General features: G+C 40.8%; 1 protein-coding gene and 1 long non-coding RNA gene across 2 annotated transcripts in view; one reads left to right on the top strand and one right to left on the bottom strand.

The window, feature by feature from the left end:
• Nucleotides 1–1,157: 1,157 nt before the first annotated feature.
• On the bottom strand, nt 1,158–15,751 carry LOC118247330 (uncharacterized). The gene is made up of 3 exons (XR_004778384.2): nt 15,668–15,751; nt 4,029–4,079; nt 1,158–1,742 (listed from the first exon to the last, which is right to left on the bottom strand). It is a non-coding gene; the product is annotated as an uncharacterized LOC118247330 (long non-coding RNA).
• Nucleotides 14,937–17,182, top strand: part of PLXDC2 (plexin domain containing 2) — a 269,462-nt gene continuing 267,216 nt past the window's right edge. Inside the window, exon 1 of the mRNA XM_035545164.2 lies at nt 14,937–15,794. Coding sequence (XP_035401057.1) covers nt 15,686–15,794 — 109 coding nt within the window. The 5' untranslated portion in view covers nt 14,937–15,685. The remainder of the gene's footprint in view (nt 15,795–17,182) is intronic.

The following is a 17,182-nucleotide window of genomic DNA, read 5'->3' as shown; positions in this document are numbered from 1 at the left end:
AAATGGTCTTGGAGGTCTTTTCCAACCTTAAAGATTCTATGAGTCTAAGATTTTAGGATAAGAAGCACACTGGGTACAGAGTTGAGTCTTCTAAGCTCATGATAATATAAGCTTTTTCTCTCATGGAAAACAATGTTTGTTGTTTTTTCCAAGTGGTCTTGGGTCCTGATGGTGCTGACTATGTGTGAGGGGCTATACATGCAAGATGCTGAAGCAGTGACCACAGTGCTTTGCTCTGACTCCTTTGAGCCTTGCATCTGCTGAAGACCACAAACCAGTGAAAGACCACTTCCCCTTGGTTCTCATCATTTATACAACTACTGTCCTCAGCTATCATAATAGATACAGCTGAACAAAGATTTAGCTGAGTAGTAATAAATGACATAGGATTACTATTTTTTTTCAAAAATTTTAAACTTAAAGTTGGAAGTGTCTTTGTTGCTAGAATAAATAACAAGTAGCCTGTGTGAGGATGCTGCCATCTGGAAATGAAAATCCAGACAAGATGACACATACTTGTTTATAGTACATACCTACTCATAGGTGAAGACTGGATGTGCTGAGCGCACTAATGTGTAGGGTCAATTCAATGTATTATACACAATACACAAAATTCTGGAGCTCTTATTTGTGTCTGCAAAGATTAAAGATCTATCTAACCTGAGAGCAGACAAGCCTATATTTGACATCTGGAATTTATTTTTTTTTTTATGTAATTTGTATTGTGTTAGCAGTATTCCTAATAAAACATGTTTTTATAGTATCCTGAAAATATTTTATTCACCTTCAGTCCTGAGCATCCAGACATTTTAATTTATTATTATTATTGTTGTTGTTGTTGTTGTTGTTGTTTTTCTGCTATATATTACCTAATGGGGAAGGGCATTGGAACCCAATTACATGTTACTGTATAAGGAACAATGTTTACAACATGTTTTCTATTGAAAAAGTTCTCCCAGATGGTATATTTTGTGTCCTTATTAAAACCAAAATGTCTTAAAGTACTCGGAAAAATTATTTTTGTCATTGACAGGTATTTTCTTCTTGTTCTGTTTCTAAACTTAGACTACACATACAAGAACTCACACAGATAAACAGAAATTTGCATGTTCTTTATACATTTTAAAATGCAATTACTTTCTTGACAGCTTTTTTAATACATGATCAATTCAGAGCTAAGATTTGGAGAAATTACTTTGTTTTCATAACCACAGCAATCAATCAAAAAGTAGAATGACATCTTTAATATTGATATTTCAGAGCAATGGTCAAAAAAAACTGATAGCTGAAATTATCTTCAACAAATATCTTTACCATATTATTCTCTCTGAAACCCAAACACTTCCTACCTATGCAGATCACTTCCTTGTGTTCACGAAGATAGTTACGTCTGATGTCAAGGAATAGCTGCTAAGAACAATACCAGCACAGGATTGCCTCTTTAAGACCTCTGTTCCTGCTACTTTAATAATTTCAGCCATGGGTAGGTCTTTATGCAGGTTATGATTGAAATTGTATAACTTTTCAGATTTTGTCCCCCCTCCCCCCCCAAGCTAATGAGGGACAGCTGCTATAAATACAGCAAATCAGGCTGTGGAAAGGTGATAGATGAAGATGCTGAAGATGGTCTTGGAAAGGTGGTGGAATGCCTTGTGTCTTGGCATTGTCTCCTAGTAGAAGATAGCAGCAAGCTAACAGAGGTTGTAGGCTGCGAGAGGTGCTGAACTTCAGTCTGTTTTTCCCTGAAAAATGAAAAATAGTGACTTCGAGATTAAAGGATTGGTAATATAGGAATAACCCATGATGAATTTTATGTTACTCAGAGGTGAGTATATGTGGGGCTGCTGTGCAGGCAGTAATAGAGCATGCCTTCAACATTGAAGTCTGCTTTTGGCACATATCCTGAGTTTTTTATTTTTTATTTTATTATTATTTTCTTTCCTTAAGTGAAATGAGACTTTTTTTTTGTGTGTGTGTGTATGTGCTTTGTTTTTAAGAAGAAAAAAAAGAAGTAAAGAAGTTCAGTTTGTTTTTGTCCTATATTACATCTCAGAAGTATTTCTTCAGCTCCTTTTCCGAAAAGAAGCCCATTCTGTGCTATCACACTGCCTTGGTCCCCAGGGCCAGGCCAAATTCTGCCATCGGTTGTATGAATGAAATGTTGAAGAAATGCTGACCCTGGTGACAAATCACCTGAATTAGGAAGAGCAAAATTTTTTTTTCTGTGTCCATAGTGACATTTGTTTTCTCTTGAATAGCTTTTATGGCAGTTTAATTTTTATTTTTTTTGCTGATGTGTAGTAGAACACTTTTACTGTGGTTGGTTTAATTTTCAAAGCTTTAAAAAAAATCAATTTGTTTCTTTGTACTCAGTATATTGGAGTTGAAAACCGTAATGTACTATTACTTCAGGGTCACTGCTTAACTTCTGCTTACCCACTTGTCCATGAATATTCCCTGGAGTTTATTACTGCAATGCATTTCCTGTTTTTTTTTTTTTTTTTTTTTAATGCATTAATTTATATATTGTTCTGAAGTAAGTACTGTCAGAATCTTTAAGAACAATGACTGATTTTAAGGTGAAAACAACTTACTGCATGCAGGAACACAAAATCAATTAGACCTTCACATGAATACCCATGTTCTGTTCTTTGTACTGCAAAGTTTCTGAGGGTAGAGATGTGGCTGTTACAGGCAGAGCAATATGAAACAAGGAAAGAAAAAGAGAAAAAGAGGTGGTACACTGCATAGCACAAATTGGACACATTAGCCAATACTAACTACTCTGCACTTTGAGGCAACTCTGTGTTAAATACCCACTGTTGTACTTCACAGCTTCTTCCTCCAAGAGAAGGGAACCTGGAAGGTGCCAAAATCCTGATAGTTGTTAAGCTTTTGGCAAACGCTGTCTGACAAATTACTGGAAATATTATTTTTTTATTTTTCTGGTACAGGGAGGCCTTTGGCACAGACAAAGTATTGCAAAGGAATGGAAGAATAGTATTAAAAGCAGCCCAAGATTCCTAGCATAACTGCCAATTAAATGGTTGGCTGTAGAAATTCCTTACAGGCAGCCCTCAACAGAGCTGAGGACTGCATGCTACACTACTTATCTCTATTGCAATAGGGTAGTATCTAGACTCTTTTTTTTTGGACAAGTGTCCATATTGTAGTTACCAGTAGACAGCTAAATAATAAGATATTTCTGTCTGAAAATGTATGTCTATATTCACCTAATTCATCTCTTATGCCATAATAAAAGCATCTAACACTCCTCTCATCAACAAAAAGTCATTTGTATAGAGACTTCTAGTATCTCAATACTACTAGAAAAAATCCATTTATATACCAATGCAATATATATGAAATACATATAATGGATGAGATGCTGGAGTTTTCTTTCACTGTTGTTATCTGTTTTGGAAGCTCTGTAATAGTATTTCTGAAGATCATAGTATCTCTGTTTTACAGGTTATAGCAATATAATGATGCTACATCAGTCACACCTCTGATTCTCACTCTACTTATCAAAGCAACCTTCAGATAACTTCCAGCTGAGCCATAGCAGTGGATAATCCATTATCCTCTTTGCTAGTTCTTTTGTCTTCTGAACAAAGGATTTAATTCAAATTATTAATCTGATTCCGAGATGTAACAGTTAGGACTAGCATCTTGAAAGTGTTTTTTTCCCATGCTTGAATGGAATAAATGAGTCTTTTCTACTTGTTCTAGGGGGAGAGGGCAAGGTGTAGAGAGTGAGATGAATAAAGACCTGATTTAGGTCAGAAAACTGCTATAGGGAGTGATAATGTTATGAGGAAAAAAAAAAAAAAAAACAGGGAAGCTGACTACTACTTGAGGAAGGTGGGGGAGATGGTTTAATAATCCTGCTCTTTGTGTAAACATAATGGGGGTGGGGGAAATTAAGACACTTTCATCTCAGTGCGTGACCTGCACCTTGACGGACAACAGGTCACCCAGGTTCTGAAGCGTGGGAATAGCACCATCTATTGCACGGCTGCCCTTACCATCGCAGAGTCGAACCTCACAGCTTCCCCTGCATGGCCTTCACAAAAGCTCTGTAAGGCAACGACAGGGTGTTTTATTAATTTTTTTTTTTTGAGTGGGATGGGGGTGGAGGGTGGATAATGGTTTGATAGTGCCTTGCAAAATATACATGCTGAAACAAAAACTGAGCCCAGTTCTCCTGAATGCCAAGTTTGTGCTGTAACTCCTGGGTCTCTGTAACTCTCCTACTTAAAAGTCATGCCTGCTCAAGAACCTTGATAAATCAGTTTAATGAGACCACTTGCAGTTCTTTCTCCACTAATCTTAGGGAACATATTTACCCTCACCTTCCCATGTATGAACCATGATGCCTTTCAATTACAATTGTATTATATTTTGAAGCCTTTAGAAAAACTGAATGCTTATATTAAGAAAAACAGTGTTGCAGGTAGAAGGTAAGACAAAGGAATATATATATATATATATGTATATACACACACACACACACACACTGAAGTAGAAAGTAAGACAAACAACATATATGTTAATACATTTTTATTCAAGATTTAAAGTTTGTAAGATAGTTGTCATTTTGGAAAGAAAAAATTTCATTACTTTTTTCTAATTTTGTTGCAGATTCAGCACCTTGCAAGTGCAGTTTAGCAGTTGGGAAAAGAAGCATGTTAGAGTAGTCTCATCTTTGAAAGTCAATATCTGTCCACAAACCATAGCGATCAGAGTATATGAAAGGGATGTACAAATTTCATATCTGTGACTACATATGTCATTTGTATAGAAGCTTTTATTTTTTTTACTTTCTTTCAAGTGCCCCCTGAAGCAGGAGTTGGATTTAAGGAGTTAGTACAGACAGATAATGAACTCCATAATAGAGGATCAACCACTGGAGAAGCAAACCAGACAAAAATAATCCTTCTGTAGGCGTTTGGTAAAATTAGACTATAGTTACTGAATTGGAGAAAACCTACTAAAGAAAACATAGCTGGGTGGGGCAGAATTAAGAGAAAAAGTTATAAGCATGTAAGAGATGTATCTGCACATAACCAGGGCAAGAACTTGATTTAGACTCTTGCAAAGAACTGGTAGTATTTCACAATGGCTACCTGACCCTTTGGAAGATCATGCATTCGTGTGCCAAACAAAACTTTCACCAAGTTCAAATCAGAATTAACTCACACCTTGTGACCAGGGAAGCATGGTAGTACATTTTCTAGAAGGCAGAAGAGTATGTATGCACAACCCCTGTTTTTTTTCTTAATCAATCTTGTGAAAATTTCCAAGTCATTCTAATGGTGGATGATAATTATATTTTTTCATCTGATTGTTGTCCAACAGAAGTAAAAGTAGTGTAACATGTTAGACTTAGCTCACTTATTTTCATGACAACATAAATGATATATTTTTAAAGGCTGGATATCATCAATGAAATATCCATTTTCTAATTGTTCTCTGTGTAGCCATCCCCCACCTGCTGAAAGACTGCAGGTATGTATGCAATTCACGCAGGAGGGTGTTCTGGAGAAAGATGTAAGTGCAATAATAAGCTTCCATAATATTCTAGAGCCTCAAATGGTTTGAAATGACCATAACTTTCTTGACTATCCAAGTAAGTATTTTAGTTTACACTGGCTGAAGACCTTGATTTTAAACATGATGACCCAGTTGTCTAACTTGAATAAATTACCTTAGCAAATTGAAACCACAGTGCTATGTGACTGGCATTGCCCAAGAACTTCTCCCTGTGATCCTGGAGGTTTAGTTCTTATTCAAACTAATCTAATTGACCTTACAAATAATGGAGATAAATGGAGAATGTAAGACTTTCCCTATTTCTTTCAATGACTGAAAGAAACACTATTAGCTTTATGAACTTCTATGAATAATAGAGTTGAACAAAATACTGAATGTGGAAAAACATGCTGTTTTTCTTCCCTAAGAGAAGGGAAGAAAAAATAATAATAATAACAAAAAAAAATCACCACAAACAACAAAAAGATGTATCCAAAACTTGAAAAATATTTTTTTTTTAGAAATGTGGTAGCATGCTCTGAAAAACATTTCAGAGCTATTCTACTGTCAAACTTCTAAAAACAATTCACTTCAAAGACTTACAATCTCTTTATCATTCAAGTATGTTTGACATGGACATATTTGCGCAGTCTACAGTTTACAACTTTTTTGCTTCAAAACACCGTTCTTCATAAGAAAAAAAAGAAATAGATAAGGGAAGATACAAAGAAAATATAAAGGAGGAAAGAAATGAATGATGGTTTATAAAGGAGAGAATTTTTTTTCAGACCAGAGTTTGACTTGTGATACTGATTTACTTGCCTCTTTGAGGTATATTCCATTCCATGTGGAAATTTACACTTGCCAAAATAACAAATAAGATTAAGGTAAAATCCTCAAACTGTATGCAAAGTTAGTAGATTTATAGACTTCTTATTTTACTACAAAAATGAATGTTCCTTCTTCAGAAAGGAATTGTTTCTTTTGCATTATTTTCTTGCCTGATATTGTTAAATAGATGCTAGTTGCCAACACAATAACATGGGTTGAGGAGAAACTCTGAGTAAGTTAAAACTTCATGAGTTATGTTTCAGTCAATACTTGCATGTGTGCTTTGTCCCTAAAAAGTCATTGATTCCAAATTTAATAAAATTCAACTTCTTTTTCTCTTGTTTGCTGGTAGTTTAAGGTGGAATTTTCTGTTCTCATTTTAAAAATCTATCTGTATATGGAGAGTTTGTGTTCTGTAGACATTGTTCATTGTGAACTAGAAATAAAAGGACCTAATTTTTCTTTATATTAATAGAAAAACTTTGATGCTCGTAGCTGGACAACTTAGATCTGACTTCATTGTGAAACATAACACTGTGACTGTCATAATCTCAGAAAAAAAATATATATATATATTTACAGAGTATATATTGTTTGTATGTTTTTGCTACATACTTGTTTTGGACATCTAATCTGAGTTGGTAACAGCCATATTGGCAATCTCTTTGAAATCTTATTTCTTCAGCATTATGTGAATAAAATATATGCAACAAACTGAAATTTTAACAAAGGATTAAAAACCAACCAAAACAAACCAAACAAAACCAAACAAAAAACAAAGAGAAATTTCATACTCAGTTCCTGAAAAATGAGAACTCATATGAGAGTGAGACTTCACTTAGAGGCATTGTACAAATGCTATTGTGAAATTGCCTTTTTTTTTTTTTTTGTCTGATCCCATGAAATAAGGCTGTTCAAAATTCATGTTGGGAGAAATAAGTTGACAGAGAAGTCCACCAAACACTTATTTTCTGAAGCAAGCTCAGGATCATGCTTAGACAACAGCAACTTTTGTGCATGAGTGGGTACTTTGATCTGGATATCTGACAGCATAACAAGAATAAAGAAGCATACCATAATATGGGGTTTCCTGAAGATGTCAGTTGTTCATCTTTGTCAGGAATAAGTGTGGTTTACGTTCCCTCAGAGCTTTATTTTAAAATCTGATTCTTGGAGGTAATATCCAGACACAATTTAGCATGGAACTCAGTCTATGTTCTGAGATTTCCAAACTTGTCTCAGGCTTTCAGGTACCTGAAGGTTTTGTCAGCAACACCAATTTGTTGGGATTGTCCCAAGGAGAACTTCTGATTTATCAGAAGGGCCTTGAGCTCATTTTAAACACCACAAGATCATCAGGAAAAATTAAAAAAAAAAAAAAAAAAAAAAAAAAAAAGATTTTATAATAAAAAAGTAAAAGATTAGGTTCCTGTTTACAGAAGATTGGAAAATATAATTATGCAGTTCTGCATTACATACCTGTAATCTTCTTCCATACCTGCCCTAGAGACTTGGCTGACATGTGGCAGACCTGGCAGGTTAGCATCTTCTGTTTTTATGGCTGTCTTGTTTGGAGAAGCTTTTGAGTTTATATCTAATCTGATGCAGCTGCTTAAGCCAGAATTTTTCGTTCTTGTTTCAGATCTCTTTTCCTACTCCTGTTATCTAGTAAGACTGCACTAAGATAGCTTTTTATCAGTTATGGAAGTGGTAACTTAGTTTTCTCTTCCACTGTTCTCTATATTGCACAAGTAAATGCAGCAATGTTTGACATTTCTTGGCTCATCTCTGTGATTTAGTGTTCCTCAATTAACATTAATTGAAGAGCCTTTCTGTAAGTGTTAATGTTTTCAAGACAGTTACATGAGAAATATTAGCTGTAAATGCATATTATTAAACTCCTTAATATCTAGGTCCATCCTAAAGTCTTCATAGGGACCATATGTGACCTAGCACATCTATCAGATATATTACTCTTAATAAAAGTTTTTTATCCAGAACCACCTTGTCCTCCATCTTTTGACAATACTAGATGCTTGCAGTACCAAAAAACAAAGCAATCCAAATAAGTTCATCCTGAGGTAAACATGTTAAGCATGTTGAATTGTTGCACTTGAGTTTAAAAGAGGATGTAATCATCTCTTTCCACTGTCTAGACATTGGAAAGAGTTGTCAAGGCTACAGCTACAGCTTACCAACATTCTGCTTTTGCTCCATGAGGAGAACTAAATCTTTGAGATCAAAGTGTCGTGATAAACATTAGCTGGCATGGAACTGTTGCTCACCGTTTCTCCCATTACGCACACCGCCAGACCCAATGATGTATGTGGAAGCTGCAAAGAATCGCATCTGGATGTTTATATAGGAGCTAAGCTATTCTAGGGAAGGTCAGACCAGCATGAAGGGGCAAATCACAGGGAAACCTCACTGCGGAGAGGAGTGACAGCTGTCAGAAAGCAGGAGTTACTACTTGGGGCATGCGCATTGCCTGGCAGATGGGTATACTTACTTACAGTGAAATAATTCTTATGTTCCTGAGAGATAGGAACCACTACAGAAACATTTTTCAATCTGCAAATCCAAGTAGTGACTGCTTCAAAACAAGATAAAAGGAGACATTCATCTGCTTTAGCCTCCAACTGCTCCTGGAGAGTTTTATTCCTTCTTGAAGACTTCCCTGGCACAGTAAGTATTGCCACAACAAGTGGAAGGAAGAAAACTTGCTAGGCTAAACTCTTCTTTGAAGCTATATCCCCTCCTTAAGCCTACTATCAGCATGTGTCACAGTGGCATTTTGCAAATCTGCTGTGCATTCCTACACACCAAATGTTTATTATGCATTTTAAGATGTTCTATCACAACACAGGGGGAATATGATAAAGTGAAAATGACAACACAGCTTCTGAGTGACTGTGTATTTCTTATTTCTTTGTAGCCAGATCAGCTCTCTATTGAAGGTGATTTAGCTCAGTTCAATGGAACTAGTTTTAAAAAAAAGTCTCTGGCAAACTCCATTCTCTGCCAGGCCAGGCTGCAGCCTCTGTGACTGATTTATTGGACGTGTCCCTGCTTGCCTGCCTTGGTGTGGTCCTGCAACACCCATGCCAGGGATGAAATCTGCTTCTGAAACGGATTTCAGGTTATTCATATGCCACTCCTATGTGAGGCTCAGACTGTTCAAATATGTGAAAGTCAGGAAGAACTCTGTTAGAACAGAAGAGGTCAAATGAACAGAATAACTGGAAATCAGACATGACCCAAGAACAGGACTGCCTCCTGTCTGAAAATTCATCCTCTTCTCTTTGGAAATAAGCAAGTCTCTTCCAAAATATTAACTTTGGCTTTTAAATTTTCCTGTTTATTAAAAACGCATAGAGGAAGAGATACAGACCTAAGTGTGAACTTGTGGTCTTTAGCTAGACTGCTAGTCTAGTGAGGTTCAGTGATTAGTTTGTTGGTGGATAAAGACCCTTCAAAACTGCTCCTTGAAAGCAGACACATACTTGTCAAGAATTTTGCAAAAGAGATACTATTAGTGGGTAGACGAGTGATACAGGGGAAAACCAGAACCCTAATACATCAAAGTGTTAATACAGCAAAATGTTTCACTGCTTTTCAAAAAGAGCACATACTGTCTAACAGGACTTGTGTGTTTGTCTAAGCTATGCAAATAGCACATAGATGTATATTAGGCCAGAACAAAAGCAGGAATTACATGTTTAATGAAAAGGTGGGTAGAAAGGAAAGGGGAAAGGCCAACATAAAAAAAGCTTGTATGTTGGGGCAGGAGGATGAGAATAGGGAATTCAAGACAGGATCTTGGGCATCAGATACGTTGCTCAAATCCAAAGAGGATCAGGAGGATGGAGAATTGAGGTGAAGAGAATAAGGGTTGAACACGTGAGGAGGGGACATCCTCCTCCATATTAAAGGATAAATATGTCTTCCCTGATGCATGACCCAACATAGTGCTAGAGAAGTGGCACTGGTAAAGTTACTTTTTATGTTCCCTCATTTTAATTTCTATGTTTGTAGTATCTTCTCTGTTATCCTTTAGAATCTTGGAGTTCTCATATGGTTTTATCTTAGCATGCTGACCAGCACTATACTGATATATGATCTCTGTTAAACTTGGCTCTATCACAAGCTTTCAGGGAGCTTTCTGGTTCATCCTCTATTCTTGGGTCCTGTAGCTATCATTGTACTGAATATATGTCGAATGAGGGTCACAGCCACAGCCATTGCTGGAGTTATAAGGTTGGGATGTGGGACTTGGAACTCCCAGACCCCGTTTGGGGCTTTGCTGCCTTGTGGTTTTCAAAGTTGAGCAACATCCCTGGAGCTTCTGATCACATACAGGCAAAGGCATTGTTTGGTGTAGCATTGCTGTTGGCTATGTCAATGTTATTGTAAAGGCAGACTCATTGAAAGACTGTTGGAAGCGTCTCTTGTTCAGATGATTCAACTTTATCTGGATCTTTTGGGTTCTCATTTTGAAAGAGTGCTCCATTAAAAAACAAACAAACAAAAAACCATTCTCTTAAATTCATTACAGAGTTCAAATAGGAATCAAAACTGGTTTGGATTAAACTTTTTGTTTAGCCTTGAATATTATTACTTTTTTATGTTGTCTTGCTTACTGAAATGTTTCTCTTTAATTTTTTTTCCCCTCAAATTGCCATCGAACCACAGGCACTTTATCACTGCATGAGATACTGGGACTCAGTTCCAGCTTCCACATCACAAAGTGTCTACCACACCATGAAACTGAGCTATCTCTTTACCCCCACAGGAAGCACTCCCTAACCATAGATTGAGGCATAGGCATAAGGCAGTTCATGTGGGAGATTTGTCATACGGCTGTTCTAGAGATAAGCAGAAAGCTTCACTGAACAAAGCTGCACTAGCATTAACCACACAGCTCTTAGAGGCAGAATACAAGCATATCCTAATTAATCACAATTATGCAAACTCAAGCATTTGCATATAGCACCGTGCACAGAGTTACAGGGAATTTGGCAGTGATGCCTGGTTGTGAATCAACCAGGAAGGGAACCTCAGCACTTGCCCCAGGAAATCAGACAGAGAGGTGAGACTCTAAGCTCTCCCAGCTGGGAACAGGGCAAAACCAAAGCCTTAATTAAGTGCAGCTTCTCTGGGAAGTTACTGTATTCCCCTACTTAACAGGGAATCTACCTCCCTGCTTTATACTTCCCATCTAAGTTTTGCATGGCCTTTTAGTGATTCAGCTAAAACACTGTGCTCCTCCTTTGAACTAGCAGAGTCAAAGGCAGCTGCCAGCTGGGCAACGCTCTAAATTCACAGCTCTAACACCTCACTTTGACGATACAAAACCTAGTGCCTCAGCCAAATTCCCAGTAGCAAAACTGTTCACCTTCTTGAGCCCTAATCAGCTATCAGAAGAGCTCCAAAGGAAGGGAGGTGAATCTGAGTGGCAAACTGGCTGCAGGCCATTAAGATCTGTGTGCAGCTTCAAGTGTGATGCTCATAGCATCAAGCTATGAACCACTTGCACCATAAAAGCCACATACTCAATTTTGTCCCTATGTGGACTAATGCTGACAGATCAAGTATTATTTATGACTCTAAAATATCTAGATCTTTTTCTCTCTGCAGCTGGGAAGCTAGGTAATTTGTTAGACATTCCTCAGTTACAGAAGATATTGCTGGTTGTAGTCTCTTCACTACTATGTAAGTACAATTCTCTGTAGAACGACAGCAAATGCAAATTGACTAAACAGGAAAACTCACTTTGTTTTGCTCCTGGAAAGGAATACAGAGGTATTCTCCCTGCTCTCCCAGATGCTGCAATTACCTATTAGTTCCTTCTCCCAAATGAAACAAAGATCCTCCCCTGCCTTCTCAAATTCAAAAGCAGGTATCTATCCAGGCTAGAACTGACTGCTTACAGGAGGCTGGTTGAGGGGTGCCTCACCTGTACCTATCAGAGCAGAGCAGATAACGCTATACTAGAAAGAGAAAAGAATGCTAAAAGCTCTGCTTTTTGTAATCAGAGACAGTAAGCCCAGAAGACACGTAGGTTGAAGAGACTATGATGATTTAAAAATAAAAATAAAATCTTAAATGAATGTGTGAATGAGAGTGAGCACTTGTAAGTAGTATGACAGTGGAATACAATGAACAGGGAGAATCTTCCCACCCTTCTTTCCTGAATGATTGATGAGAAGAATATTCAGTCATATCCTTGAATAGCAAAAAAATGAAAGCATTCATGTTGATTTCTTTGGAACCACTGCTGTTTATGTCACTGCAAGATATATCCCTAAGAGAGATGAGATAAGGTGTAAGGAGGGTGAAGATAGAAGCACATGAGATTAATGAAAAATAACCACAGGTGCTGTATTCCAAGTAAATACAGCTCATAACCTCAGGAAGCCTTCAAGTTTTTCTTTCAGTCTTACTTCTGGTTTATAAATAACAATGAACAATGAACAAATATACTTCTCTGCTCTGAATGCCTCCCTAGCAATGATGTTGTCATTAATCCTTACAGGATTCATTGTTAGCTTTCTTTTTTTTTCAGTGCAATACAATGTTTTGCTTGTGGTTTTACGTACAATTATGCCAAGATATAGATATGTCCTGATTATCTCTTTTAACACAAGAGAGACAGTGCATATGGCCTTTACTAGAGAGCACCATCTGATTTTTTACCTTGGAGTAGAAGCAGCACTGAATGCAGCAACTGCATGCTAACATCCCAGGGGACACACTGCGAAACAGATTCACAATTAGGTAGAGTACTGTGAATTAGGACTGTGGGACCAATAAGTTGCTGGCACTTTTATCTTCAACTGCTTGCTTAAGCTGACTATTGCTAATCCTTTCCTTTTGTCATCCAACTATGAAGAATATAAATCTGAAACTATAAATATTCTCTGTAAGTCTGAGAAGCAGATGAAAATGAAAGAAAATTGAGGTTTTTCTAGACTGTACATAGAGGGTTTAAAGCTTTTATTATTATTTATTTTAGCAAAATGTGCATGTTTTTTCCAAATCATTAAATATTTCTTAAATTGAAATTCACTATAACTTTATAATATACTAATCTATGTTTAAAAAGCACAAAAGCAGGTGAAAACAGGTCTTGAATGTTCTCCAGTTCTTACTATTCTTATTCTCATGTAACAATAATGCAGATCAACAACTGAGAGAGAGATGCGTTTCTTCCTTAACACTAACTCTCTGCCCCTTCTAGTAAAGGCCAAAAGCTCAATAACCTGCTCAGCAACCCTAGTAAAACCTGGGGGAACTTTGGCAATATAACCAAGTGTCAAGAAAAAAAAAAAGTCATTTGAATGACATGAAGAAACATCTCTCTCCCATGTTGTCTGTTGTTTAAGAAACACCAGTAACTAATAATAATTTGACCAAATCTACTCTAAGATCTATGGCATAATCCAGATCACCTGTTGTACAGGGTGATCCTATTCCCCAAATTCCAACAGATTTCACTGAGGCTTGGATTTCATTCCTGCTCTTACTTAGCTAATGTCTTCTCCTGAAAGAGGATTTCTGCAGTTACTTTTTAGCGATATTTGGATGGGCTGAGGAAGAATTTTATTTATTTTCAAGGGGATGTGAAAAAATCAGACTAGAAGGGCCCACTGTAAATTCAAATGGATAAACCTTACTGTTATTAGCCTCCAGGATCTTATCTGAATATATGTTGAAAAGATTTTGTAAATTTCTGCTTATACTCCTTAAAACTGCAGGTGTTCTCCTTCGATTTACACATAAGCACATCAAAGATTAAAGAACAAGACAATTCCAATGAAGCTGATGAATTCTGAATCTCAGAAACAGCGGTAAATTAAGGGAAAACACAGTCTCGTTACTGGTTGTTCCTTTGTGATTAAGTATTAGTTATCTTCTATGTCTGACATTCTGTAGCCCTATTTATTTGATTAATTTAATTGTCATCCTAATTAATTTAATTATTTCTTAGCAAGGGTTGAGAGGCTGGTGTATTCACGGCTCTCTATATGGAGCTCGACTGATTACGAGCGCCACAGTTTGCTGAACTGGTATAAAGCCGCCGCTTGGTCCCTAGTGCCCCTGTCGCTTGTCTGTGTCTGACTGATGTGCCCTTCGCTGGATTCTGTCTCAGTGCCGTTGTTCCCAGATTAATGTAGGGGATGGGATTATTCACGGTGCGTTAAATTAAGCATGTAGAGCAATGCATGCAGGACATAGCCTCCAGTCCTTGCACTTTTGGGGGGATGAGTGTACATGAGCAAGTCTGAGTGGTGAAGAGAAAAAAAAAAATCGGGGTGGGGGGGAATGAAGGGAAGCTGGTCTATCCGGAAACACAAGTAAAAATAGTGGGGGGGCAGCATTAAGCGGCACTGGTGGGTTGCTTTGCTTTGTCACTCCGCGAAGCAGACGCCTCTTTGCAGAGCAACTTGTGAGCAGCCAGCAGCCCGCGGGTCGGGCTCTCTTCGTCCCGCACAGCAGCGGGGCTCCTGCCGTGCAGGGGGGTCAACGAGCAGAGGCCCCAGCCCGCCCCCGGTCGCCGCGGGACCCTGCAGCTCCGGGGCAGCGCCTCCCGGGACCTCCTCACCCCCGCGGCCGAGCGGAGCTGAGCGCGGCCCCAGCGCCTGCGCCCCTGCGGAGGAGGGCGGGGAGGAATCCGGCCCCACGGGAGCCCCCTCCCGTCCTCGCAGGGGGCTGCCCTGGGCCCTGCTCTAACGCCTCCGGCGTCGGGAACCGGCCCGAAAGAGAGGGAGAAACTCGCGCGTCCCCGCCCGCACATCCCCGCCCGCGGCGCATCCGCCCGCCCTCCCGGTCCTGCGCGCCCCCCCCTCGGGGGCTCGGGGCCGGCCCCGGCTGGAAGATTTCCCCGCTCGCTTCCCTTCGGAGGGTTTTGTCGCCTAGCCGTGCGCCGAGGGGAGGCACCGTCCCTAAGGCACCCTGCCTCACCCTGCGGGGGAAGGGAGCTGGGTGGGGGCAAGCCAGGAAGGGAGGATCTCAGCGGCTCTCCTAAAAATCTCTCGGCAGGCTGCGAGGAAGGGAGAGTTTGGCACTTGGCGGGCGAGGCTGCGCTTGTTTTCCCCGGTGGTGATGTCGCTGGACTGAGAGCGGCGCGGCCGTGAGAGTTGCGGGGACAGAGCCCTCCCCAGCATCCCCTCCACCCCCCCAGCCCCGGCGGCTGCCCCCCGCTACATGAGAGCTGCAGGGAGGAGAGGGCGACTCGGCGCCTGCTAGGGCTGCTCCCCGCCGCCTCCCGGACTTTCCCACCCCCGCCCAGGAGAGTTACCTCGGCAGGCTCCGTGCTATGGCGAGGCTGCGGAGAAGCAAACTAGCCGCTGGATTTTTATTACTTTTCCAGTGCCTGAGCGAGCGCTGCCAGCTCGCCGCCGAGGAGACGCCGAGCCAGAGCCACGGTAAGCCACACCGGGACCGGGGCTGGGATGGGGACACGGGGCTGGGGTCGGGGTCAGGGCTGGGGGTGACCCCTCCGCCCCCCGCAGCATCACCGCGGAGAGCAAACGGCGTTTGGGGGCCGGCCCCCCCGCTCCCGAGGGAGGCCCGGGGTGGCCGCGGTCCCGGTATTGCACCCCTCCTCCATCGCCGGCTTCTCCGGGAAGAGCTTCCCCCTCTCTCGCTTTATTTATTTATTTTAACGACAAGTCGGGACTTTTCCTCCCGTCATCAATCTGCACCGCCGTCACCGGAGCCGTTCCCCTGCCCGGGCTCTTCGTGGGGTCCCTGTGGCTTCCTTCCCTGCCTCAGAGACCCCCCCCCGGGGTCGGCCGGGAAGGGAAAGAGGCCTCGGGGAGCCCGGAGCACCGGGCCGGGACCCCCGGTGACCCCCCAGCTGCTCTCCTGGCAGCGACCCGTGGAAGCAGAGGCAAAGTTTCCCTGCAGCTCCTGCCCGGGCACTCCGCTCCCCTTGCTCAAGCCGGTAGCTCGCAGCCTTCCTTGAACAGCAGGCGTTGAGAGAAGGAGCAGGAGAATGGAAGGAGCCCCTCGGGGCCGTGGGACCTGTTAGTTAAGGGTTGCTCTGTCGGCTCAGCTCGCTTGGGGTCCCCTCGTTAGTGTTTCTCGGAGACACCTGTTAATGCGCGACACACAGCACCTGCGGGGCTCTCTGGCCCGCCACTGTTTCCCACAGCGTGGGGCTCCCTTTTGATCACTAAAGCCTTCTGTGCCTTGCATTCCTGTGCTGCGGAGGGGAAAGCTGCTCAAGGAAAGCCTGGTGCGTTTGCGAGTAGATATTTAAGCAGCAAGTGAGGAAAAGCATGGGTTTTGTGTGTCAGGGGACACTGCTGCAGCAGCTTGTAGCTTATATGTACATATTTGTAAAAGTGATGCTTTTATGTTTGAAATGCTACCCAGTTTATTATCAGATGAAACATGTCCACTGGCCTCCCTGGTGTACTAGAGCTGCCCCTTCCTCCTTTCGTAAAAGGTTTCATACAAATGTGAGGTGTTTTGTGGTCACAGAGTAACTGACCCAAACTAGGGAGACTTGGGAGTTTTCTGCAATGCTGGGTGAGATAATATGCCAGACAGAGAGGGGATTTTCCCAGCCAGGGGCCTACCACTGAGTTTGGGAATTGCTAAATGACAAGGTAGCTCAGCAGGTTGCTGGGGGCTCACATGTCACTCGGGGCCAAGGGGAAAACCCAGGAGGAGGCTTTTCATGCGCTGCTGCTCTCAGGGCTTTAGATAGTAATTGTTGGTGTTTGTTAATGTTAGTTATCAGGAAAAATTAAAGTGTGGCTGCCAGAGAACAGAAAGAAAATGACTGTGGTGTGTGGCAGTGGAC

The sequence above is a fragment of the Cygnus atratus genome, chromosome 2 (assembly GCF_013377495.2).
Source record: "Cygnus atratus isolate AKBS03 ecotype Queensland, Australia chromosome 2, CAtr_DNAZoo_HiC_assembly, whole genome shotgun sequence".
NCBI classification, from domain to species: Eukaryota; Metazoa; Chordata; class Aves; order Anseriformes; family Anatidae; genus Cygnus; species Cygnus atratus.
The sequence above is the reverse complement of the archived record's forward strand: the minus strand, read 5'-3'. Positions and strand labels throughout refer to the sequence as shown.